Here is a 24,752-nt window from a genome sequence, read left to right on the forward strand (position 1 = left end):
CACAGTTTCAGAACTACGCTGTTTAGTGGAAGTCTCAAAATCAGGGGTTGAATGCCACCTCCAATGTCAACAAGCTCTTTGGAAGCCTTTCTGGAGCCCCAACCCACAAATTGAAGCACTTGAACTTTGCCAAGCATCACTGGAATCGTATTGTGGTCAGATGACACCAAGAATTTTAGCCATGTACACCATTGTCCTGCAATATCAGGTGAGTAACTTGTTCTTCTCTCCAGCGGAGGCTAAACCAAATATTAAAATGGTGCTAATCATTTTCAAACCAAAACACTGTAGTACTCAAGAAAACTTTTAGTGTTTGAAAAATGAGTGTATTAAAATGGCTCCCCCATATGCTTGAGTCATTGCGTAATTTCATTAAGGATGCCTATAATTCAGGAGTTATAGTCTTCACAGGGCCCAGTATAGTATTTGACGTCTCCCAGTGCTTTATACTTCTTAAGGAATCTAAGAATTTTTGTATTCATGATCCTTCTTCCCCAGAATATTGCTTTTGCATCAACTCGGTGTAGAATTTCCCTTCACCTGAGAAAGATTGGTGATTTATCTTTTACTCCAAATGTCAGGAATGTTACCCACATTCATAACCAATTTCGTCACTTCTCTCCGCGGTTTTAGGCTGGCGTTTCTACATCGTTTTAGAGATGGTATCTGATCCACTGACTTTCATGGTGAAGAGAATCTGTAGGTTTATATAGAGCTCGTGTGATCAAATCTACTGGGGATTCTCTTTTGTTTTACTGGTCAATTCTGGTGAACATTTTCACCAGCGTCGTTGATTTCTTGCATTGCGCTACATTTTAATACAAAAGTTTCACATTCTTTTATAATTATGTTGTAAACATGTGCTTATTATTTGGTTGTTTTACGGTAAAGAAGGTCCACATCTTAAGTCTTGTTCATATTGTTGACACACTCCGCAATTACGCGATTTTCATAATATGTGTTTAGAAAGGCACGGAAATGTCACATCTAATCTAAATACAGTCACGAAGCATAGTCCATCGTGGTCTCTTGTATGATTTGTACTAACCTTTCTTGCCCATTAGCGTACGCCGAAGTTGTGTATATTTGTATGTGAGCTTTTTTTGTGTATGTGTTTACTGTCGTCACTCGACACCGCCCAGCTAAGGGTTGTGCATAGTTCCTTCGGGCGGAGATAGTGTGGGGAATCCCCCGTCACCGTCTCTGTTTAAAAATGAATACGGTACATCTCTCTTCGTCTCTTTCAGTCCAGTCGTCTCACTCAAATACTATACCGCGATAAGGGTGTTCACAACATGGACGGTGAGTACTGTCAAAAACTTTTGCAATATTATGTTTCTAAATTGAGATAATGTGCTGGTCCTACATTTACGAAAGGTGGCGATGTAAACTTTCTCACCTTTTTCACGTATAATGGGATACCTTGCTTAAGCTGAACAGTTGACTTTAATTTAGTTTCATGTAATGTTTTAAAAAAATCAATGCTTCGTTGAGCAGCTGTCCTCTAGCATATTCAAGTTTGAAATAATCTTTAGATCTTCTTCGTGTAGGCTATTTATGACAACTTATTCGATCAACCAGAATATGCATTGCTAAACAAAGCACAACGGAATTATCTGAACTCTGTAAGGATGTCTAATCACCCAATATGTTCAAGGTATTCCATTGTCAAATATCTATTTAATTTTGATTATTATTATTATTTTAATACCCTAACTTTTCGTTAAATTATCAGAGCAAGCGAAAACGGATGGTGTGTAAATGCGGAAGGAAAATTACGTGGGCTGGCGTGGGTGGCGATGAACAAGTTTTCAGTGTTATTAACGAAGACACTGTTTCAATAAAAAATGTATATATAAATATTTAATTCCAATGTCATAACATGTTAGCCTATTAACATTGCACGGGATTGGGTAACTGATTACAATTAAAATCCCCATGACGGAAAACGTGGGAAGAGATGTCATAACATCCACATCACGCAATGAAATGCGGTTCATAGTACTTTTCATTTAGCCAGATTAAATTGATGTTTAGATTTCAGCATAGCCTAACTAATGAAATTTAGATAACATCGCCGTGCGCTTGTGTGTTTGTGTGCACGCCTCTCCGCAAGCGCGTGCATAGTGGCGCTCGTGAGAGTAGTTCCGTCGCGTGCCAGGTGGGAGATGTGGAATGTGTGGACTTGTGAACGTGTATTTTTGGAGATGCAGATAATTGGATTTGCTGTCAACAGGTGCAGCTCTTCTGAATTAAAATGCCTGCGTGTTTTGGGAGATTTCAGAAGCTATATTCAGCGTTCTAATCTGAATTAAGCTTTTACGTGATAGTCGTCATTAAAATTGTCTGTGATTTTATGTAACAGGTATTTTTTTCCATCGTCATGTATTAATTTATTATTTTTCTACAGCTGTGATTCCACTGCCCAGGGCTCCTCTTTTCCTAGGTAAGCAAGCCTTCCTGCTCCACGATTCAGAAAAAAAACAACAACCACAGTATGCTGTTAAACTATTGGAAGTACAATGGCAAACAGTTAAATTAATTTCATGATCTCCGTATCAAAGTTCAATTTCATTTCGGTGTATGTCATTTGTCCCCTCCCCCCCTTTGTCCATGCAGCGGGCGAGCCCAGCGTACAGATATTTGAGGAACCCAAGCAAAGGGGCATGCGATTCAGATACAAGTGTGAGGGCCGGTCGGCTGGCAGCATCCCAGGAGAGAGGAGCACCGACAACAACAGAACCTACCCCAGCATCCAGGTCAGAGGAACCTCCGCCACCTCTTCTCCTGTCAGAGGAAGCTCTACTCCCTCTCCTCCTGCTCCAGTGCTGCTGGCTGTTCGTGTGTGTGGGAACAGCAGCAAAGCTGAACTGAGCAGGCACAAATACAATTTGTCATTTAGCTGACACTTTTACCTAAAAGTAACTTACAGTTGATTAGACTAAGCAGGGACTCCCCCCCGGAGCAATGCAGGGTTATGGGCCTTGTCAAGGGCCTAACGGCTGTGTGAATCTAATCATGGTAACACCAGGGCTTGAACCACTAAACTTCCGGGTCCCCTTCATGTGCATTAGCCTTTAGGCTATAGGCTGCATTTAGCAGATACTGGGAAATGAGCTAAGCTAGTACCAGAGGAAGGTCAGGGGAGCTATGTATGAAGATGCTGAAAAAGGGAGAAAAATAAAGAACAGATAAAGAAAGGTGATTTAGCCTTGTTTTCAAACTCTGCTGGCGTATTCCTCACTGAAGGTCTTCCTCTGTTCTCTCGCTCGACCCCTGCTGTTGTCTAGATTTTGAATTACACCGGGAAAGGGAAGGTGCGCGTGTCACTGGTGACCAAGAACGAGCCCTACAGGCCACACCCCCATGACCTGGTGGGGAAGGACTGCAAGGACGGTTACTATGAGGCGGAGTTTGGGCCCGAGCGCAGGGTCATCGCGTAAGTCACCGTCCTCTTTCGCCACGGCCCATCCCCTCATGCCTGGAAACGTGTTTCCTAACACTTTACACTGAGGTTCATGAAGTGGCATTAACTAAGGTAGTTGTCACCATGAATGAATGAGGGACAAATACAAGAATTAAGCATGAAATTAACTTTTAACTTATTTGTTACATGATGCTTATACATGAGCAAACGTTAGGCTGAACCTATAATGAGTTAACCATGAACAAATACACTAACTGACTTTTTCATTCCAGTATGCATCGGCGGTAACTAATGTAGTTGTTAACATGAATTAATGATGCACAAATACATTAAAAGAGCTCTACAGATTAACTTCTCAGTGGTATTTAGTTAACAACTACGTTAGTTCATGCCAATTCATGGAACCTTATTGTAAAGTGTTAACATATATGAAAATATTTTCAGCTTATTTAAATTTAATTAAAATTTTAATTGCATCATGACTGCCTGTTCCTCTGTGCATTATCAGTATTTATTATTCCGCATGCTCTGACTCACAGCTGAAATGCATCAACAAGCATATTATGTCTATACCCTATGCGTTGATTTAATAAATGGATGAATTACCAAAAACATATGCCACTTCAGCATGTATCCCAAGATGTCTTTGGGGATATATAATATACCATTTTAATATAGAATTATAATATTAATATCCTTCAGAGAGTCTGGTTTGGGAACTAGTGGATGAATGAGGAAGTGATTCCCTTGTAATGTCCCATTTCCTTTTTGATGCATGATTTTAATGGTCTGTTCCAATAGATCTTCTCATCTGGGTGCCACAACAGTGACACCAAACTGAGAAAAGAACACAAAACTCAAGCATTATGTTGGTAGTTTTTGTGTCCTCCTGGCTGCTACTGTGGATGTCAACTAGATATGTGGCTAAGTGTTACTGTGTAGCTAGCTGGTTCTAACAATTAGAGCACATTTGATGCTTTAGCCAGTTCAACCAATTGAACTGAATTAGCTATGGATTTATGGAGATAACTTATCTGAAATTCACCAGGTGTCTTGATTAATAAATAACCAATTTTCTCAGTGAAATATTCTGATTCCCGAGGTGATGTCATTCTGCTCTGTATCTCAGTCAGTCGTTGCTTGTGTTAAAACAGGCAGGGGATGACGTCTTATCACCTCGTTCTGAAGACTCTTCTTCAAAGACCCCGACGCCTGTGACTCACTGTGAAAGGCACTCAGTGCGATAGCACCGGTGATGCCGTCACACTCTCCACCCACACTTAGTGTGGGGGCGTCTCAGGGATGACCGAATTGAGTCCCTGTCATGTTCTGTGGCCATTTTCAGGTTGTCAGTTATCAGGCCAATCTTGATTGAGCGCGCCCTGTGGGATCGTTGGTCCAGTTTTACAAAGCCAACAGTTGTTTGTACGTGTTGATCTCAGTTCAAGCTCAAGTTTATTCTCATTTTTCTGATGACAAAATTTTGTGTCCCCAGAGCACAGCGCAAAGTAAAAACATTAATACGAAAGGGACAGTTAAAAACGGCAATACAAGATGGCAAAAAACATTAAATATAAAACAAAAACAACTAAAAGTAAACAGAGAAAGAATGCTAGTCGGGATGAACCAACGTAGCAGCAGTGTAATATAAAATGTCAAAGCGCATTAAAGTGTCCAAATGTCTGTTCACCAGTGGATGGTTCTCTAGCGTGGTCTTCTCAGACCTTGTAGGCTGCGTTTTGAGCTCGGTAGGCCCAATCGTTGTGGCTGTGGCTGGGTAGCGCCGCCGCCTGAGCTTGGTTCGCCCGGTCGTTGTGGCTGTGGCTGGGTAGTGCTGCAGTCTGAGTGGCTGTGGCTGTGGTGGGCAGCGCCAGCAGTAAAGATGGCTGACGGTGCCGCTCCTGTCCTCCAGCTTTCAGAACCTGGGGATCCAGTGCGTGAGGCGGAGGGAGGTGAAGGACGCCATCATGCAGAGGATCGCTCGACACATCAACCCCTTCGCCGGTGAGATCACGTGACTTCCATTTCCTGGGTTAACTTCCTGCTGCAAGGGAAGGGCTCCTCATCTGCAGCCGTCTCAGTGTTTCATTGGCAGCCTGCTCACAATGTTACAGCATGTTACAATCTGAGAGCTGCTATTTAGCGCTCAGTGCGGAATGTCTGTTGCTGCGTACACTCTCAGAAATGAAGTGACAGTGGAGGTACTTTTTGTTGCTCAAGGATCAAATTTCCAAAATGTACCCTGAAAGTACTGTAATGTTCACTTTGGGTACAAATGGGTACACTTCCGAAGTAAAAAGGTACAAATGTGTTATATATCACTGGCCAGGGGTACAGTTTAATGCACCTATAGGGTACCACCCCAGCAACAAGCATTTGAACCTTTTTAGGTACTTTTCGTACATTTATTTCTGAGAGTGTAGCTTTGTGGCTTTTTTTTTGTTGGCAAAGAACACCCAGGCCCAACAATGCACAGCGCTTATCCTGCGTTTCGTGTACAGACAAGAACGTAATCCAGTCATAAGCTCGGTCTGAAAGACTGTTCTGTTGCCATTAATTTGTGTTGATAAGGGGGTGCTTCTAAATCTACGTTCCCTTGTTTGAAATTTGTATCGACCAACTTGCTCGTTATCATCCAGCATGCTGTTTATTTTGCCTCATTTGGAGTTAAGCTGAAATTAATGGTTCTACTGGGTGTATTTACAATTGACCAGATACCTTCCCATCCCTATAGGCAGAGAAAGATCTGTCTCGGTGAATGTTCTGTAGAGTCAGTAGATGCGCCATTGTTTTGGTTGATGCCAAAAGTGTTGAAATGTGGCACATGTGATCTGTGGTGAAATATGGTGGTTGGCAATGGTTACGGTGTTACTGTTCCAGGAAATTCTGTCAAGTTTGAAATCGAGATTAAACTCAGATATTAAAAAAAAGGAACCTAGCCGATGCAATTGAGTTTGGGTAACACAGCGCATGGAGATCGACACGTGATATACTGAGGCTTAGAGGATTGCGGCAAGCGCTGGGTTACGACAGTTAAATTTCCCCGATTCGAGGTGTGGGCCCGGGCTTTGTAGGCCCGGCCGGGCTTCGACTGGAGGTTCTGTGAGGGGCGGGGGGCGCGGGGGGGGGGGGGGGGGGCAGCTGCACAAGCAGTATCACTTCAACAGTGAAACTCAGCTGCTTCCGGCCGCCAGATACCCACACCCCCCACTTCTCCAAACCGAGCCGAGCAGCAAGGCCTTCCATCTTGGCAATGCCCGCTGCGCTCACCCGAAATGACACAAGGCGATATTTTCATGGTAAAGCTGGCCGGGGTTGGCTTCCTTTGCGTCGTGTCGCTTTGAACGCAAAGCGCGCGCGCTCGCCGATTTTGGTACCGGCTATGGAGGACGTGATAGCCGTTGATTTCGTCCGTGGACTGAATTTGGGTGCATGAACTCGTGGTGTAACACGAGTTTCGCTGCCCAGTCTTCGACCAGAACATTCATCGGAGAGACTGCTATTATTTTATGTATTGTAATAAATGCTAGCTACATCCACATGCACAGTGCAGTGTGGCCAAACGCAAGCTTGTGGTTAATATGTCAGTTCCAGGTTTGAATCCAGTTTGGTGCAGCTGTTGAGCAAAGGCACAAACTGTTTGAGTGAATATCCAGCCTGTTAAATGGCTAATATGTCACTTAAATTTGTAAAGTTAAATTAGTAAAGTATTTACTCATTCTCAGTTTGCCATATCTTTTAGGATCATTAGTGCATTTTTACCACATTTATGTAGATAATTTAAATACCCAGATTAAATGAAGCTGTTTTATATTTTATATGGTCATCTCTACACTGATGGTCACAATCATGTTTTACTGCGCTGGCATGAGATTATAGCTAGCATTTTTACAGTGCTGAATGTAAAATTAAAATAAAATATAAGATCCATTACAATACATATTAGAGTCAATGTAGCAGTTATATTCTTATAAAAAATGCACTATACTGAGTAGTGATAACAGGGAATAGCAGTGAACATGTGAATCTCAATAAAAATCACGTCGCTGTTCTTTACTGGTAAATGCACTTTGCCTCGGTGGTATTCAGTCTTATCTCAATTCAAATAGCTTTGCCTATTAAAGGTTACATGTAGGCCCGTCCTGATTAGCACTGCAACCTTTTTAAGAGGGAGGTTTGGGGATTCCTGCTGGCTTGGATTCTCTCTGAGAGGTGATGGCATGTTCTCTCCCCCTTGAGTTTGTGTGGGTTTCCTCCGGTTGCCCCGGCTTCCGGTCACAGCCAAACCGTGTAGCTGAGGTACTACAGAAAATTAGCCCTAAGCTAACTCTGGCATATTTACATAAATGCCATGAATGTGCAATGACCCTGTTAAATATAATAAATAAACAGTACATCGCTTATTCACACTGACTGAGTGAATATCCAGTGTAATAAATATTTCATATGTAAGATGTATTTTGTAAGTTGAATGTTTTCATTTGAAATTAATTTGAGCCACACCAATCCTCCAACAGGAGAGTACAGAAATGATATCATGTTGTTGGGGTTCCTTTTTACTGAAAGGTATTTTTTTGGGTTGTTTTGTTGTTGTTTCTCTTTTGAAGTCTGTTGAGGCTGAATATGACATTGACAGAGAAACAGTACGTTGTGGCAAGGCGGTAGTCATGGCGTGAGTCACCCCGTGGAGGAATATAGCACTGTGCCCTCAGCATTGGAGCATTCACACCCTCCCCACGGCACCTCCTCTGCCTCCATCACTCTCTCTCTCTCACTCGCACTCTCTCTCTCTCTGTGCGTGCTCTCAGTCTGCCACCTACTCCCCCTCTCTCTCATTTCCTCCCCCTCTTTCTCTCCCTCTTTTCCCCCTCTCTCTCCCCTTCCTCTCTCCCTCTCTCTCTCTCTCTCTCTCTCTCTCTGCGGGTTGCATCCGTTCAAAGCGGGGGCAGGGACTGAGGTCTATCGGCTACGTCAGCCATCCTTCTGCACAGTCAAGTTTGTGCCGTTATGTCAGCCCCCGGCGAAAGGAAACCTCTAACTTCGTGTGATCTCCGCGCATCGGCCGTCCCGTTGCCGGTGACATCAGCGCGAGGGCGGAGATGACACGCTGACGCGGCGGCGTAGGCGGTCGAGTCCAGTCGTCAAGCGCGAGAGAGCGGGCGGATATGAGCGTACTTACATACGTGCGTGCGTGAGTGTGTGTGCGTGTACGCGCATACGTGTATATCGTGCAGGTGGGAAGCGGGGGTTTCAAACTGCCAACGGCGCTTTTTTCGACGTCACCAAAAGAAATCGTGGCTATTTCGCTATGCGCCCTTAGCTGCTCCTTCAGTGATTTAAGTAAGGCCGTTCAAAGTAATTGTTGCGCTTCTAAATGACTCCAATTAGCTTGGCAGAAAAAGGTTTCAAGTAGGTTTAAATGTTTTGTCATGGTTCAGTGCTCTCCCTCTATTGCATTGACTGTTTCTCCAAAGCCTCCCTCTTTCTGTTCCTCTTTCTCATTCCATTTCTCCCCCTCTCTCTGTTGACCCAGAGACTGGTGCCTGTTCATTTATTTCTCACCTTTCTTAGCCTCTTACTGGCAAACCCTCAAGACCCTCTTCTGAGTCATTAAAGAGTTATTTGAGGTTTTTTTGTTGTTATGATTAATATTGCAAGTGCAATGGCACGAGTATACAGGAGTTGCCAGATTCACTGATATTCATGTCATCTGGGACATTTCCGTCAATATAATTTCGGTGAATGGTGAATAAATTGTGATGAAATGGTTAGCAGCTGTGTCTAAATGCGGTTTACTTCTACTGCAGAAAGAAAACAATGTTACTATGACAGACATGTGTAAGAAATTGGACCTGACTTCTGACTGGCATGGATTATAATAATAATCAGGGATTATTTAGGGATTGATTGTTCAGCAAACCTTTAATACAAGCCTGCAAGTTAGACAATGAGGCATATAATAAGCTAAATGAAAGTATCGCAACTAGCTCGCGGTGATCAAGCTTTCCTGTGTCGTGTGGTTTCTGCTGCTCTGCACTGCGTCCAGCTGTGTGTTCAACATTACCAGAAGCTTCTGCTCGTCCAATAAAGCAAGGCCAAAACTAGAGCCAATAGTATTGCGCTGTCGAGCTCTTCGAGATGCACGATGCCATGTTCAAAGGCAAGTGCTTTCTGCCACTCAGGGCCATTGACTGTGTTGTTTTTCTTGTTTGGAGAACATGCCCATGTATTTCTTGTCACTCAATATACTATTCATAAATGGTAAGCAGATTTTATATTGGTGCATAAAGTGTACAGCTTTCTCTGTTTTTCACATATTCATCAGTCCGCACCTCCTGAAGTGACTGGGCTGAGTTGAGTCTTTCTCACCCCTGTGACTGTGTATGATGGCTTAAAGAAGGCCCCTGTCTTGTGTTCGCAGTGCCCCGGGAACACCTGCTGCAGACAGAGGAGTACAACCTCAACGTGGTGCGGCTGTGCTTCCAGGTGTTCCTATTGGACGAGGCCGGCCAGTACACCCCCCAGCTCCCGCCCATCATCTCCAACCCCATCTACGACAACCGTGAGTGGCCTTCCCCTCTCCAAACTCAAACTAGGTCACATGAGCTTTGAGGTTAGACCTGGGGGGGGGGTGGTGGAGCAGTTTGAGGAAACCGTCTTGCTTCAAACTTGCATCATGTGCTCGGGACTTTGTGTCAGTTTGTGCAACGGCAAAAGACTTCTTTTCGGATTTCCAGTATATGCCCGGCGCTTGTAGATGCCGACAGTTTGACCTGTTGACTTCTCGGGGCTTGCTAAACTCTGTGAAGTAAGATTGCCAGTACACGCTTTGATTTTGTAAGTCAAATGCAGTGACGTCTGACGGTTGAATGTCGAACGACATGAGGAGAGAGCGAGAACGCAGGAACAGTGGAAACACTGAAGGAGAAAACCGTCTTCACAAACGTCACGCATTGCTTACTCATGCGAGGACTTCAGCAGCGCCGGGCAGATGTGTTTCTGGTTGGAGGGAAAGGGAGAAAGAGGGGCAGAGAGAGAGAAAGCGAGAGAGGGAGAGGGAAAGTGAGAGATGCAGGACGAACGGAGGCCACCGCTCGTTGTGTATACATGAGTGAGTGTGAGAGAGGAGAGGTGGCGCAGTTCTCAGTGAAGCTCACCCCCGCTCTCCCTGCTGCTGAACCAAACCCTCCATGTGGCCTCACAGACCCTGAAAAGAGGAAGTCGCGCAGGTTCCTCTTTATTTCAATTTTTTATAGCCCCCAACACACGAGGCTGCTTCCTCTTCTGATATCGCGTTTAGCGATTTGAGATCCTCAATCTGTGAGCCATTGTGAAGCACAGAAGTGTCTTTGTCAGAGCGCCCATCTCGCCGCGGGGGCCCGTCCCTCTTCTGCTCTCCGCTCCTCCCGCCCCTTTGCCCGCCCGCCTTAACCCGACGGTCCTCCTGTTTCCCAGGTGCCCCCAACACGGCCGAGCTGCGTATCTGCAGGGTGAATAAGAACAGCGGCAGTGTGAAGGGGGGAGACGAGATCTTCCTGCTCTGCGACAAGGTCCAGAAAGGTGTGTTCTGGTGTCCGAGGGGGGCAGGGGGGTGACCAGTTACTGAAGACTTACAGGCACAGGGCGGCCTGTGGCGTTGTGGTTAAGGTACATGACTGAGACCCGCAAGGTCGCCGGTTCGATCCCCGGTGTAGCCACAATAAGATCCGCACGGCCATTGGGCCCTTGAGCAAGGCCCTTAACCCTGCATTGCTCCAGGGGAGGATTGTCTCCTGTTTAGTCTAATCAACTGTACGTCACTCTGGATAAGAGCGTCTGCCAAATACCAATAATGTAATGTAATGTTGTCTTAAAGTATCCCATTTTTATCTTCACCTCCATTCATGGAACCTTCCTTCATCCTTTCATGCTGTTCCCAGTCAGTTTAGACAGTGTACCGACTATCCATTCATCCGTTCATCCGTTCGTTTGTTCATTTGTTCGTCCGTCCGTTCCCAGACGACATCGAGGTCCGCTTCTTCGCGCACAACTGGGAGGCCAAGGGCACGTTCTCCCAGGCGGACGTGCACAGGCAGGTGGCCATCGTCTTCAAGACTCCGGCCTACTTCGACCCCACCGCCCCCTCCCCCGTCACCGTGCACATGCAGCTGCGCAGGCCCACGGACCAGGAGGTCAGCGAGGCCATGGAGTTCCGATATCTGCCCGACGACAAGGGTGAGGCTCCTCACACGCCCACCCGGGGTGTGTCACACAGCGAGGGGGGGGCGGGGTTAGCTGGGTGACTCAGCTGAGTAAGACCCGGAACAGCTCTTCTTACTTCAGTCCATGTTCCAGATTTAGGGAGGTAATCGGGTTTGGTGATACAGGGCTCTGGCAAAGTCCATGCATCCCTGTAGGTACCTGTGCCTGTATACTATTTTATGAATGAGGGATAATAATAATAATAATAATAATAATAATATTCGCTGCATTGCAGATCCCTATGGCTGCCAGGAGAAAAAGAGAAGGAGAGAAGACTTGATGAAATCCTTCCCCAGTTTCACCGGTAAGGAGTAGTAACAGCAGGAAAGACCGGGGCTACAGTGCACCACAGAGCACATGCCACAGTAACTACAGCACGCTCAAACCAGCCCGTCTCACGGAGTTTCATTAATCCCACAGGTCTGAACCAGGCAAACAGGATTAAGGCTGTTCCACGCAGTGGAACCATGATGGGTCAGAAGATTAAGAAAGGTAGGATATCACACAATTCACCCCTCGCCCATTCACTGCTCTGAATTCTGTTTCACATCATTCACAAATGGTGGTGGCACGGATGGTGCAGTGGGTAGCACTGCCGCCTCACAGAAAGGAGGTCCTGGGCTCGAATCCGGGGCCTCTCTGTGCGGAGTTTGCATGTTCTCCCCATGTTTGCGTGGGTTTCCTCCGGGGACTGGCGACCTGTCCAGGGTGTATTCCTGCCTTTCGCCCAATGTATGCTGGGATAGGCTCCAGCCCCCCTGCGACCCTATTCAGGATAAGCGGGTTCAGATAATGGATGGATCATTCACAAATGGCCAATAGTGTCTTTGGGTGTTCATTTTATTATAGTACTCCTAGTGCTTGCCTGAGTTAATAGGGTTTTATATAGTTCTGCCTGTGAAAAGCAAATGAGTTCACGTGAATTGTGTGCCTATTTACAAATGTTCAGATGTGGTGAGTTTGCAGAAGCACTGATTATCAGAGCAATCTGTGAATAGAGTATTTACATTCTTTCCAGTGGTGCTATTTTGCATTGAGCATGCTTCCTTAAAGCTGAGCTGCACTGTGACTTGCAGTATTTCTTCTTCTGCGTGGCGTGTTAATGGCATGTTGTTTTTCAACAGAACCGCCGAACATGTACATGCAGCAGGCAATGTACTCCAACCCCTACCAGCAACATCATCACCTGCCGCGCACAATGATGACATCACAGGTGGCCGCCCAGGTGCCGGTGTCCATGAACCAGGTGTGGCCCCACCCCAGCCCCGCCCTGACGCTGGACGCCATCCGCGTCAACCCCTCCCCCGCCGGCAACGGCCCCGGGAACCTCCCCGGCAACGGCCCCGGGAACCTCCCCGGCAACGGCCAGGCCCTGCAGCCGCTGCAGTGCGGTCAGGGGTACCCCAGCGGGGGGGACGGGAGCAGCCTGCCCCTTCTGACCGAGGGCGACCTGCAGTGCCTGGGGCCCGAGACCCAGGGGCCAAACAGCCACGGCCACCCGCCGCAGCCCACCTGCCTGCCTGTCCACAGGAAGGGCCCCGCGCCCGAGGCAACGCAGCCGGCCTGGTCCGAGTACGCCCTCCCGGCCACACAGGAAGTGCTGAACGGAGACACAGGCATGAGCGCTGCCATGTCCTTCATGAGCGGGGACTTCCTGCAGGGTCTGGACGAGGCCCCGGCGTCCAGCTTCGCCCTGAAGCAGGAGCCCCAGACGGTCCTGATGCCCACCTCCGACTGCCACCCCTCCTACACCGCGCTCCTGCCCCGCCCCGCCAACAACGGAGGCGCCAACAACCTGGAGGCCTACCGGCCAGGAGGGGGCGACGCTGAGGACTGCTCCGGCCTCAGGCCCTTCCAGAACCAGTATCCCGCCAATCAGGGCAGCTCCGACGCCAACCTCGCCTTCTGGCCGTTTTTCGGGATGAATGATTGAGGGCTGTGATGCGGGAGGCTGGCGACCCAGGGCGGGTCCCGATAATCCGAAAAACCTGTCTGAAGGCGTGGAGGAGCGGAGGAGACATTTCTTTGAGTATTGGGACGCACCCCCTGTCTAAAAAAGGCACTGACCAATTCCTCTTATCGCCATTAGTGTGAAAAGAGTCCCAGAGAAATTTCAGCTGGAAATTCCTTCATCAAATGGTGTATTTTAGTTGAATGTATTTTCCACCTTTTGGTTTCCATGTCAAAATAATCTGTCAAAAGAGGAGCAACTGTTGTTAAAAAAACATTTTTTGTACCTTGTTTATGGTTAGAGGAAGGTCTACCTTTCGAAGCCAGTTTTGTATTTATGTGTATATAAGTATATGAAGCCATAGTTGGGACTTGCCTGCAAAAGCTCTCAAGAGTGGCAACATAATACCACACTTCTGTTCCTTAAAAAGGACTTAAAAGGGATGCGCATTCCCTGGTAATGGCCATGTCATACAGTATATAAAACGTGTACTATCCAAAGTTCTCAGAGTGCTCTTCAGCTATTTTCCGTGAACTACAGTGTCACATTTTAACATGCATCATCTGTGGAGGCCAGATTGAACCCTCAAAAGGTCCTAACTCTTTGGGGTTTCGTAACACATCTGAAAGGCACAGTTCGGAGCTTACTATTACTACTACGAGCAAAGACGGGATTTTCTTGATTGATGTCTAACATCTATGGAGAACCTCTACAAAGCTTTTTTTAAACGCTCTTTAAATATTTCTGAACTGTATTTGTATTTTTCTATTATTTTTACTGGGTAGCTAATGGTAAATGGTAAATGGTTGGCATTTATAGAGCGCCTTTATCCAAAGCGCTGTACAATTGATGCTTCTCATTCACCCATTCATACACACACTCACACACCAACGGCGATTGGCTGCCAAGGTGCCAACCAGCTCGTCAGGAGCATTTAGGGGTTAGGTGTCTTGCTCAGGGACACTTCGACACAGCCCGGGCGGGGGATTGAACCGGCAACCCTCCGACTGCCAGACGACTGCTCATACTGCCTGAGCCATGTCCCCCTAATGTATTTAATAATTGTATTTTACATTTGAATGTACTAAAACAATTTCTTAATAAATACATTGTGATCGATGTGTTTTTGTTGCTTTGGAAAAAATGCACAAACAACAACAGTATAGATCTCCAATGCAACAGTTTTAATTACATTGTACATTGTAGAAGTTTGAGCATTCACGTAGATGGAAACATTTCTCTCATATTAATATGGAAGATCAAGGTATATTCATACATGCAATAAGTGATTCTGCCTTCCTGAAAATGTGATGCAGTGCTTTAAACTTAAATTAGATGTGTCTCATGAAAACGTCACAGATGGTGGATGGGCAGTCCTTTAAACTCATGTACTATAAATATACAAAATACGAAATAATTTAACACAGTCTGACTAAAAGCAATTTTATTTTACACCAGGGGTGCACAGCAAGGGGTGATCCGCTTCAGGATATTGTGCCAACTTCTGCTCTTAATAATTTAACTAGCTAAATAATGTCTTGATCAGACATTTGTATATGCACCAACTACAGGTGCGGATTGTTAGTGTATCCTAACGATTGAGTTAATTGGTTGGAACGAAAACCAGCTCACATACCGGCCCTCCGGTGCCTTTGCTCCATAGTCAACAGAGTAATGCAGGGGTCGGCAACCCTGGTCCTGGAGAGCCGCAGGGTGTGCTGGCTTTCGTCTCCACCTTAAAATAAGCAACCGATTCAGACCCAAGAAACCAGGTGACGTGAGTTAACTGTGCAATCAACGGCTTTCATTGATCAATTAATGCCAAGTAACACCGAAAGCCAGCACACCCTGCGGCTCTCCAGGACCAGGGTTGCCGACCCCTGGGGTAATGTCTACCCTTACAGAGGCTGTCAGCACTCATTCACTGTTTAGCATGATACTTTAGAAAGTGTGTACTTGGGTTGACCCTGATCATGCCAATATCAGTGATGTCTATTCATTAAAACACCTAGGCTACCTTTGACTTTCTCACTGTTGTGCTTTTAATAGTTATAATCTGACAGTGTTTGCGTACGGTCTATGTGTGCGTGAGACCGCAGACGCTCCGAGCCTGGTGGAGTCTGGCTTCATTTCCTGCGTATTCGGGTTATTGAGACATAACCATTGTGATAGCTGAGTAATGAGGTCATTAGGACATTTTTGGCGACACCATTTCAATAAGAAAGAAACAAAAAAGTGAACTGCTACATTTGTTTCCAGTAAGCCCAGAGGACATTTTGTATTATTGCATCAGCAGTGAAAGAAGGAGCTATTGCACTGCCATCGATTTCGGTAAATTCGCCACAAAATGTCCTCTGGGCTTTATTATTATTATTATTATTATTATTATTATTATTATTATTATTATTATTATGATGCACTGATTTTCAGAGCTGGGACCCACATCACAATTTGGTATCGTAATCACAAAATGCGGTTGGTAGCTACACAGGTAGCATTGTCCATGGAGACGGGGCTCATTCCAACCCCTTATTTCCCCCCTCTTTGTCCTTTTAATGGGCTAATGGAATGTCCTCGGTCCTTCAAATATAACTTCAGTTACATACAAGGCAGACGCGTGGCATATGGGGAGAGGTGGATCCATAGATCGATCATTTGTACGTCAGGCTTTCCGAAAAAACACTTCAGAAAAAGGATGCGCTGATGTTTTCTAGCTCAGAGGAAAGATTTGGAGTTCATAACTTCTACTTCTAGCTCCTAGAAGTAACATTTAAGGGGTTGGAACGTCCCTAGAGATGACATTAGAAGAGAGAATATGTGATTGGAATGAGCCCAGGGTTTGAGTCGGCAGGCTTGGCCCTCTCTAGCCGTGCAACAGGGCCTCCACAGGAGGATCGGACCCCGGCTGTCTCGAGGGGAAGTTGGTTCTCTCAGACACGCACACACAATTGAACAACCGTGAATGGCAATTTTGAGGGGGAAAAAAGGGTATCAACTCTTACTACATTACACCATCCACTATAAATATTACATAAAATCCTATATTTGAAACAAGTGGAGTATTTTTATTAATATTATGATGTAGGCCTATAGCTATTTGTATTTAAATGCCATAAGCATTGTTTTGTAATTAAAATGTGAAGTGCCCGCCCTGGTAATATCTTTCATCTGTCTGAAAAGCAACACATCTTAAAATCAAAGATCTTTAGCCTGCTTATTGAGATTCTGCGGTACGAACCAGAAGAAGCGTGAATAAAACGAAATATGAGTTGATTACATTGAACAGTTAGAGGGGTACAAATGTATGTAATATCCTTTTGAAAAGAAAAAGAGTATGTTCCGGACAGGCGTGTTTTGGCGTTGCTTTTTCTGACCTCGTCGCGTGGCTTCCTGTTTGCGAGGCGCTAACCACAGTGTGCAGTTCTCTAACTTCTGTGGAGTATATTACTGTCAGGCAACACCACATGCTCTGTGCGCTCGCCTTATTGTTCATTGTTTTCTGTAACTAAATGGCCTCACAATAAGTGCGCAATAAGCATGATTAAGTAGGCGCTGATAAACTTGTTTAAAAAGGCTTCATTTTACACAAATATAATACGTTATAATATGCACATCACATGTTCTTTGGTGAAATTGCTCCTCCATGATATTTTTCCACCTTCCTATAATTGCCAATAAATCCGTAGGTATTTTTTGGCAGCTGAATATAATTTGGCTGACGTCCAGGGAAAGCTGTTCCTGATTGGTCCGTCTGAGCTGTTCTGCCCCCGACTGCCAGGATGTGTAAAGATAATTACTCTACCTGCCAAGATTCAACATGTCCCATCCTCAGAGATCACCTGGGACAGTCGCCGACAGTGAGGACAACTGAGGACGGCTGCTTCACATAACCGAGGTGTCTGCGAATGTCCAGTGTCCCAGTACCCTACCAGTCAGTCTACATAAAACTTCTGCTGTTACAAAAAGCAAACCAAACAGGAACGATCAAACAGTCTTCCCTTGTAACCTTTTAAAAAGAACTCTGGGGAGCATATTGTCTAATACTGTGAAAACATGAATTTACACACGCAAACGCGATTTATAATCCACCCCCCTAGAAGGGACACAGGCTCTTTCTCAAAAGAGAAACCTGTGCAGGATAGCTTTTTGAAAATTTGTTTTGGAAGTTTCTTCTTCGTTTTGTTGTCCTTGTGAACAGACTGGTTTTTCATTGTATTGATGAGTTTGTGTTTGCAATGTGCAACTTTATAAGAAAATGTTAAAATGGAAGGAATGGTAAATCCCAATAAAGACAAACACGAGTGTGTATAGAAGTAACTTAAGGAAAGTCCACTTTACTGGCTTCATCAGGCTGAGATGCCAAAACTCTTCTTAGGGCAAAGGAAGAAGTTAGTCCTGAGGAGAAGTGGGTGTAGGCTGGAAGAGCCATGGGGGCCTGAATGGGGACCTCAGGAAGTCCTGCCTGTCTCACGCCACCTCGTACGCAACGTACAGAGCCGTACTCACTCAGTGCTGGAGACACAGCAAAGGGGAGGAAGGTAGTGACATAACCAACACAAGTTTCCAACGCAAGCTTCAGCAGAGGCCTGTAATTATGCTTCCTGCAGGTCCTTCCTGCATGCTCTGCGTGCGTGTGTGTGTGTGTGTGTGTGTGTGTGAGCGTACATGCGTGTGTGTGAATGCATGTGTGTGTGTGTGTGGTGTGTGTGTGGTGTGTGTGAATGTGCGTGTGTGTGTAAGTGTATGTGCGTGTGTATATCTGCTTGTACATAATACTCTGTCCTGGAAGGCTGACAACAGTCACATGGTAGTTACGTATATTGCAGTGGTTTTGTTCTGGGAAAAGTCCCTCCCTATGCACACACCCCTCGGTTGGGAAATGATTGAGTCAGCAAGGCTACCACAAGTACCCCAGGGTTCACCTGTGAGCCTACTTCACTGAGGGAGATGTTCTTCAATGCCACACCTGCTTTATATCTCAGATAAAGCTGAATGAAAGTAGGTTACAGTAACACACACACACACACACAGATGTTAAACACACACCTGATAACTAATCTAAAGATTATACACATGGATATGTTTATATTCTTTATTTTTTAAGGGAAAGAAGTGGATATTCAGTCTGTTTATTATTAATGGCTTTATTAATTCAGTTTGCTACAATGTTACCCTTTTTTAAAACTTAGTAGTTTAAACCCGTAGCGCTGAACACTGATAATGGTACAGATGGGATGGGATAATGATAACTCCCTGTGCTCCATATATACCATGTAATACTTTCTATTGCATTTTTTTTATTTCACTTTGATAGAGAGTTATCAAATAAATACACTGCGCTATTGTTATGGGTTATGCGTCTGGTCTTGTCCATGAATGACTAATGAACACAAAAATGACTCCCAAGCAGCTTATAAGAAAAATCATTAGATATCACAGATGTCATAATTAAAAGTTACATGTGTGAACTTCCATTTAACAGTATCCCAACTTATCAAATCCATCCTTAGAATGGGATAAAGAGCAGAACTATTTTATATTGACTTTCAGCCTAACTACACACATTTTGCTCTCCATGGTAAATGTACCATTGTCACCAAATTGAACCAGGTTTCATAGCCACTCTGTCATTTGCCATTAAAGAGGGCAATACCAAGACAAATGCCCCATTGCTGGATTTTCATTTTTTCATATTAGGCATAAAAGGACATTCTCCAGCGCTACCATGGTACTACCACGGTACTGCTCTAAATGTAATTCTTGCCCAAGTCCGAACAAGTGGTGAACAATGACCAAATACTTTACATCACACCTGAATAAAAACTGGCAATATTGTTGCGCTATCCTCTGAAGGGGAATGGTGTATTTGGGTCACAGCCACAGTCGTAGACTGCAGGACTCTTTAGACTCCTCCACACAGGTGTGCCCAGGTCCCAGAGCACGGGGAAATCCCCCGTGAGATCAGCCCGGCGTCGCCTCACGTGTGGAGACACACGCTAGCTCACCTGGGCCTGTAGCTCGCGCGCGAGTGGAGCAACACGCCTGTCTCAAATACAGCCACCGTGCCTTATTGCAGTTCTTTCATATTCTTTCATTTTTTGGATACAGAATAATATTAATAACATTAGTAAAGTCCAAAATAAAGTGCAATTGAGGGTATTGGGTTTTTTTGGTTTACATTAAGGTTCCATGAATTGGCATGAACTAATGTAGCTGTTAAGTACTACTGAGTTAATCAGTTTATAAATTAATCTGCACAGCTCTGTTAATGTATTTGTACATCATTAATTCTTTTTTTACAACCACATTTATTGCCAATATCGGATTGAAAATGTCTGTTCATGTATTTGTTAATGGTTAACTAATTATAATTTCATCCTCTGGTTTGCTAATAAATACTTGTGTAGCAAATACATTACTTAGTTGTTAACAAATACATTAACTAATGAAAAGTTAATTGAATGCTAAATTAATACATTTGTAAATTATTAATTCATGTTAATAACTACATTAGTTAATGCCAGTTCATGAACCTTATTGTAAAGTGTGAAATTTATTTTTTAAAGGTGAGATCAAACTTGGCAGACAGACTGAATAAAGCAGGCAGTGAGGTGCTGGAGGTTTTCGCCCCGTCATTGCTGGGGGCTGGCTGTTGAACGGGTGTGACAGGAGCTGGTCTAGGACCAGGTGGGCGTAGGGCATGCCGTGGGTGGATGAGAGCCAGGCTCAAAGGTCACAGAGCGACTGGAGCCTATAACCACCCGCCCACACGATGACATCACTCACGCCTCACCTCTACACTGCTCGCCCAACTGTGCATGCTCCACGCACTCACACACGCACTCACTCACACACACTCACGCACACACACGCGTGCCTACATTCACATACCCACATACGCGCACATATACACATGTACACACCCCTACACAAACGCGTGCGCGTGTTGTCACACACACCACACACACACACTCACGCACACGCATGCCTATATTTACACACCCACATACGCGCACATATACACACCGCTACACAAACGCATGCAGGCGTTGTCACACACACCACACACACGCACACACGCCACTTCCTTTTCCCTCACTGCAATCCTAATGTTCACTTCTGCTTTTCACTAACAGAAACAAATGTGAACTATTCTATAAACACAACCAACTGATATATCAATATGGGCTCCACCCCAATCTAACCCTCCTATTGGTGCCCATTACAGAACAAGCCAAAGCTGTACTTTATGTGTGGTTTGTGCATACCTGTGCACAAATACTTCAGGCATTGTTTGCTTATTAGTGCAGCCCCTAATTTCTAAGAGTGATGTGTAGGGGTCCTTTAAAATGATGCCATGCTTCTGAAGTTATTTGTCATTTAAGTTACATTCGAAAGTACAGTACAATAATTCTACACCTAATATGACCCCTTAAGTTATCCTAATTCAGCAGTGGGTCGGCGCCCTCTAGTGGTGTTTTAAAAGGCCAAAACGCAAACATTTTCAGCCTGCTCTTCACAGGTACAAATGACAGGTTATTGTCAGAAGGCTTGGCAGTGGATGCTTATGCTGTGTATGTTTTACAACGGTTCTCAATACATACCTTCTTAGAGATCCCCATTGATAAATAATTTGTTTTGGAAAGGTTAAATTATTTTAATCCATGCATGTATGCTATCTTTGGGAAAATTTGTTATGTTACCTTCAATGATAACTACATGGCTAAGACGTTAAGATTGAAAATGTTGGTTTGAAATTACATGATTAGCTACAAATATACTATCTATATACTGCTTGTGGAAAAAGTAATTGTAAACATTACCAGCTTAGGAACCAGAGAACATTCAAATACAAAATTATAAAAAATGTGGTTATTTCGATGCTTGTAGCCATGCATTTATGATATTGTGAAACAGAGTCATGTTCCAGGGCAGTATCGGGGCTGTAGGCCCCTTTGTTCCTCTATGGCTCTGAGGAGTGTGTGCATCTATAAACAGTCAGCAGTTCTGATTTAAGCAGCAGCCCACCCGATATACCCCACCTCTATATATTCTTTGGACTGATAACTGAAAAAAACAAAAACAGGTGCATTCATTTATTTTGTAAAATGGTCTCTTGGAATGGTATCACATGGAACAGAGCTCAATTTAAGTGTGAGTTTAAGTATGAATATTTTTGATTAGAGTTTGATGAACAGCCAGGATGAATTCTTACCTCATAAGGTCAATAGATTCACAATTCCGAAAAAGAGAATCTTCTCTTCTTTATGATCCACTTTGATTTGTGGAAATGCAAATAAACATTAAAGTAGTGACATTAACTTATTATTCACAAGTATATGAATGAGTATGTGAGTATAATTTTAAGTAAATAGAGCAAGACATGGGTTGTCCTGTCTTGCTATGCAAGTTGCAGGTACTCAAATGGAAAATGAAGTTTCACCTCTATTCTTTACCGTTGTATGCCTACAAGATAAAGGCCAAAGAGCAATGTTTGCATTAGCATGTGTTGCATTATACAAAATGTGATTTCCCATTATGTGTATTATAAGCTCCATAGATTTTTTTTTAAATCTGTTTTTAATGGTTTGTAGCTTCAAAAACTCACAAGTTAATGTCTAGGACTTATATCTTTAATGACTGAACATACATTCAACTAGCAACACGTGAGAAATATACAGTCCTGCTGCTGGACTGCAGTTGTACATTTTATGACAGAGGTAGCCAGCTTTATCTGTATAATAACAGCCGTAGTGAATTATGGATACAAATTATCATATTGAGACTAGTTGGCCTACATTAATTTGAAAAGTGAAACCACTGTTGGCAGAAGCGCACTCATTTGGTTCTGCCCCTCAAGAAATCCTCGGTGAGTGGACGGATGAAGTCAGGCTTTGACTTTCACTGAGCAGACAGCATTCGCCATGACAACCGCACCGGAGACAGGGTTTAGCATATCTAGGTTATGTGAAGAAAGGGGAGGCCGCATCGAGAGGTGGGGTTTTTTTGAAATGCTGTCTTCATAACAATCCCAATCCCACGTCCGCCCGGTTTTTCCTTATTTCGGGACGTGCAGGTCGCTCATCAGCGCCAGCAGCCGGTCCTGTGGCACGGGGGGGGGGGAGGAAACGAACGACGCGTGAATGTCAAGGGCTCGCTGTGATGAGGGGGAATTATGCTGGGCTTTACCTGCTGTGTCAGCTGTTTGCAAAACTTCCTGCAGAAGCGCTGGAGCTCCTCCACCGTTTTCTCCCTCTCTATGAGCAGCAAGGCCTTCTGCTCCACCGCCATCTCCAGTGAATGACAGTTCATACACTAAATAAAGAGGGAAAGACGCGCTTTATAGCAAAGTGTCAACCGCCATTCCTTAAGGGCCAGGCATATGCTGATTTTCCTTCCGGAAAACTCACCTGACATAATTGGTTCGGTCTGTCAATTCATCACCCGAATCTACAAATATGCTTTTTTTCGGAGACTGAACCACTTAAGAGTACTACACATAGTCAAACACAGTTCATCTGTCAGTTTTAATTTTGGGTCGTTCTACATCTGAGATCAGCGTTTCCTTTTGATCGAGGGGCATGCTGAAAAATACCACTTCTGGAGTTTTCGCCGTCTTAAGCTGAGTCTCTAGAGCAGTGATCTCCCCTCTCAGCGTAGCGTTCTCCTTCTGGAGCTCTTGAAGTTGCTTCTGACGGTTCCTGACAGTGAGGAAGACGAGCCAAGAGGCACACTTCCCAGGTCAATTTCATGTTTCATTAAATTACCCGATGGCTAATATTACATTCCACTCTGCAATGTCACCGATCTAATAATACAAAATAATGGATACCTAGATTTCTCCTGATGGACACCAGCAATATTTTGCTTTAGCTTGCCATTTCTTTCCTCAAGGAGTATTCTCTCAGACTCCATCTCCGTCTTCAAGTTAGAAAGGGTCTGGTTGTGCTGTGGAAAGATTTCAAGGGCACTTTCGATGCGTAAAATGTCAGTCTTGCACTGAATTCCAACAGCCCAAATCACCAGTCAATCTGGACAGACGTTCTGGGGAAATGGCTGTCACTCATAAGGCCTACCTGCAGTTTCAGCTCTCTGATCATGCGTTCATAATAGGTACAGTACTCATAATGCATTTGCAGGCTTGCCATCTCTGTGTCCTCCTGCACGGCTTTCGGCTGACTCTGTGCTTTCCTCTGGGTTTCAACTTCTCTCCAATACTCTGCATTCTGAACCTGGAGGAGATTGAGTAGCACATTGATACAAACCTTACAGCTTGTTTTCAAAGTTCGGTTGAACAAACTATTAATATAGTAACCACCCACCTCCCCACAAAAAAACTCTCAGGGCAGACTACAACTTTTACCTGGTTGGGTTTATCAGAGATGCATTTCTTGTTCTTAGGTACTTTCGGGGTCGAGCTAAGCCTGGTTTCTGCTTTCCGATCGGACGCAGCCTGCCTGGTCGAGTGCCTCGGTACTCCTGTACTAATCACTTGACACTGTCCAGCCTTACCCACCACAGTTAAATCACCGTGGTCCAATAATCCGTTGGACCCATCCCATGTAATGCTATGATTCTTAGTGCTATATCTATCAGACAGCATATCTACCAATGTTGCCTCTCAAAAGTGTTATTACCTGAAAAAATAAACCACGCTTTCGCTATCCTTTCCTGTCTTAAATACCAATTTTGCCTACTTACAGCAGAAAAATGCATTACATTTGTTTGCTAATAAGCTCATTTATGTTGCTTTAGCAGGTCATTGGATGTAACTTAACAGTAACTTAGATAGCCTATTCTAAAGCCAACTTTAGGATTGCAAGTTTGCAAACTAATGCATGAATGTAAGTAGAAAATATACACTCATCTACTTGGCTATTACACTTAGCCTACTATAAAAATAAAAATAAACTCAGACTATAGCTATTTCAATATTTGCAACCAGATTTGAATGTAAAATAATTTCAAAATGATAGCTACAAACCCTACCACTGACCAGTGCTTACTACTGGTTACGACCCTTGGCAAAATACAGCTAACGTTAGAAAGTAAAGTTAGCTAGTAGCAGCTTCTGGGATTAACTATTAACATCTTCCAGCTAACGTTACTTATTTTAGCCTGAACCATAGGTTA

General features: G+C 44.4%; 1 protein-coding gene across 1 annotated transcript; it reads left to right on the top strand.

Moving 5' to 3' along the window:
- Window positions 1-1,125: 1,125 nt before the first annotated feature.
- LOC133118300 (proto-oncogene c-Rel-like) lies at window positions 1,126-14,738 on the top strand. The gene is made up of 11 exons (XM_061228171.1): window positions 1,126-1,302; window positions 2,411-2,446; window positions 2,620-2,759; window positions 3,291-3,439; window positions 5,340-5,431; window positions 9,849-9,989; window positions 10,883-10,987; window positions 11,426-11,641; window positions 11,904-11,972; window positions 12,089-12,160; window positions 12,793-14,738. The coding sequence occupies exons 1-11, from the start codon at window positions 1,296-1,298 to the stop codon at window positions 13,599-13,601; spliced, it is 1,836 nt and encodes a 611-aa protein (XP_061084155.1). The 5' UTR covers window positions 1,126-1,295; the 3' UTR covers window positions 13,602-14,738.
- Window positions 14,739-24,752: the final 10,014 nt, after the last annotated feature.

The sequence above is a fragment of the Conger conger genome, chromosome 18 (assembly GCF_963514075.1).
Source record: "Conger conger chromosome 18, fConCon1.1, whole genome shotgun sequence".
Classification (NCBI taxonomy): Eukaryota; Metazoa; Chordata; class Actinopteri; order Anguilliformes; family Congridae; genus Conger; species Conger conger.

What these genes read in the sequence shown, in the direction of transcription:
- LOC133118300 (XM_061228171.1), top strand. An exon ending in ATATCTGCCCGACGACAAGG is followed by an intron (nt 11,642 to 11,903) that starts GTGAGGCTCCTC and finishes GCTGCATTGCAG; the next exon opens with ATCCCTATGGCTGCCAGGAG. An exon ending in GGGTCAGAAGATTAAGAAAG is followed by an intron (nt 12,161 to 12,792) that starts GTAGGATATCAC and finishes GTTTTTCAACAG; the next exon opens with AACCGCCGAACATGTACATG.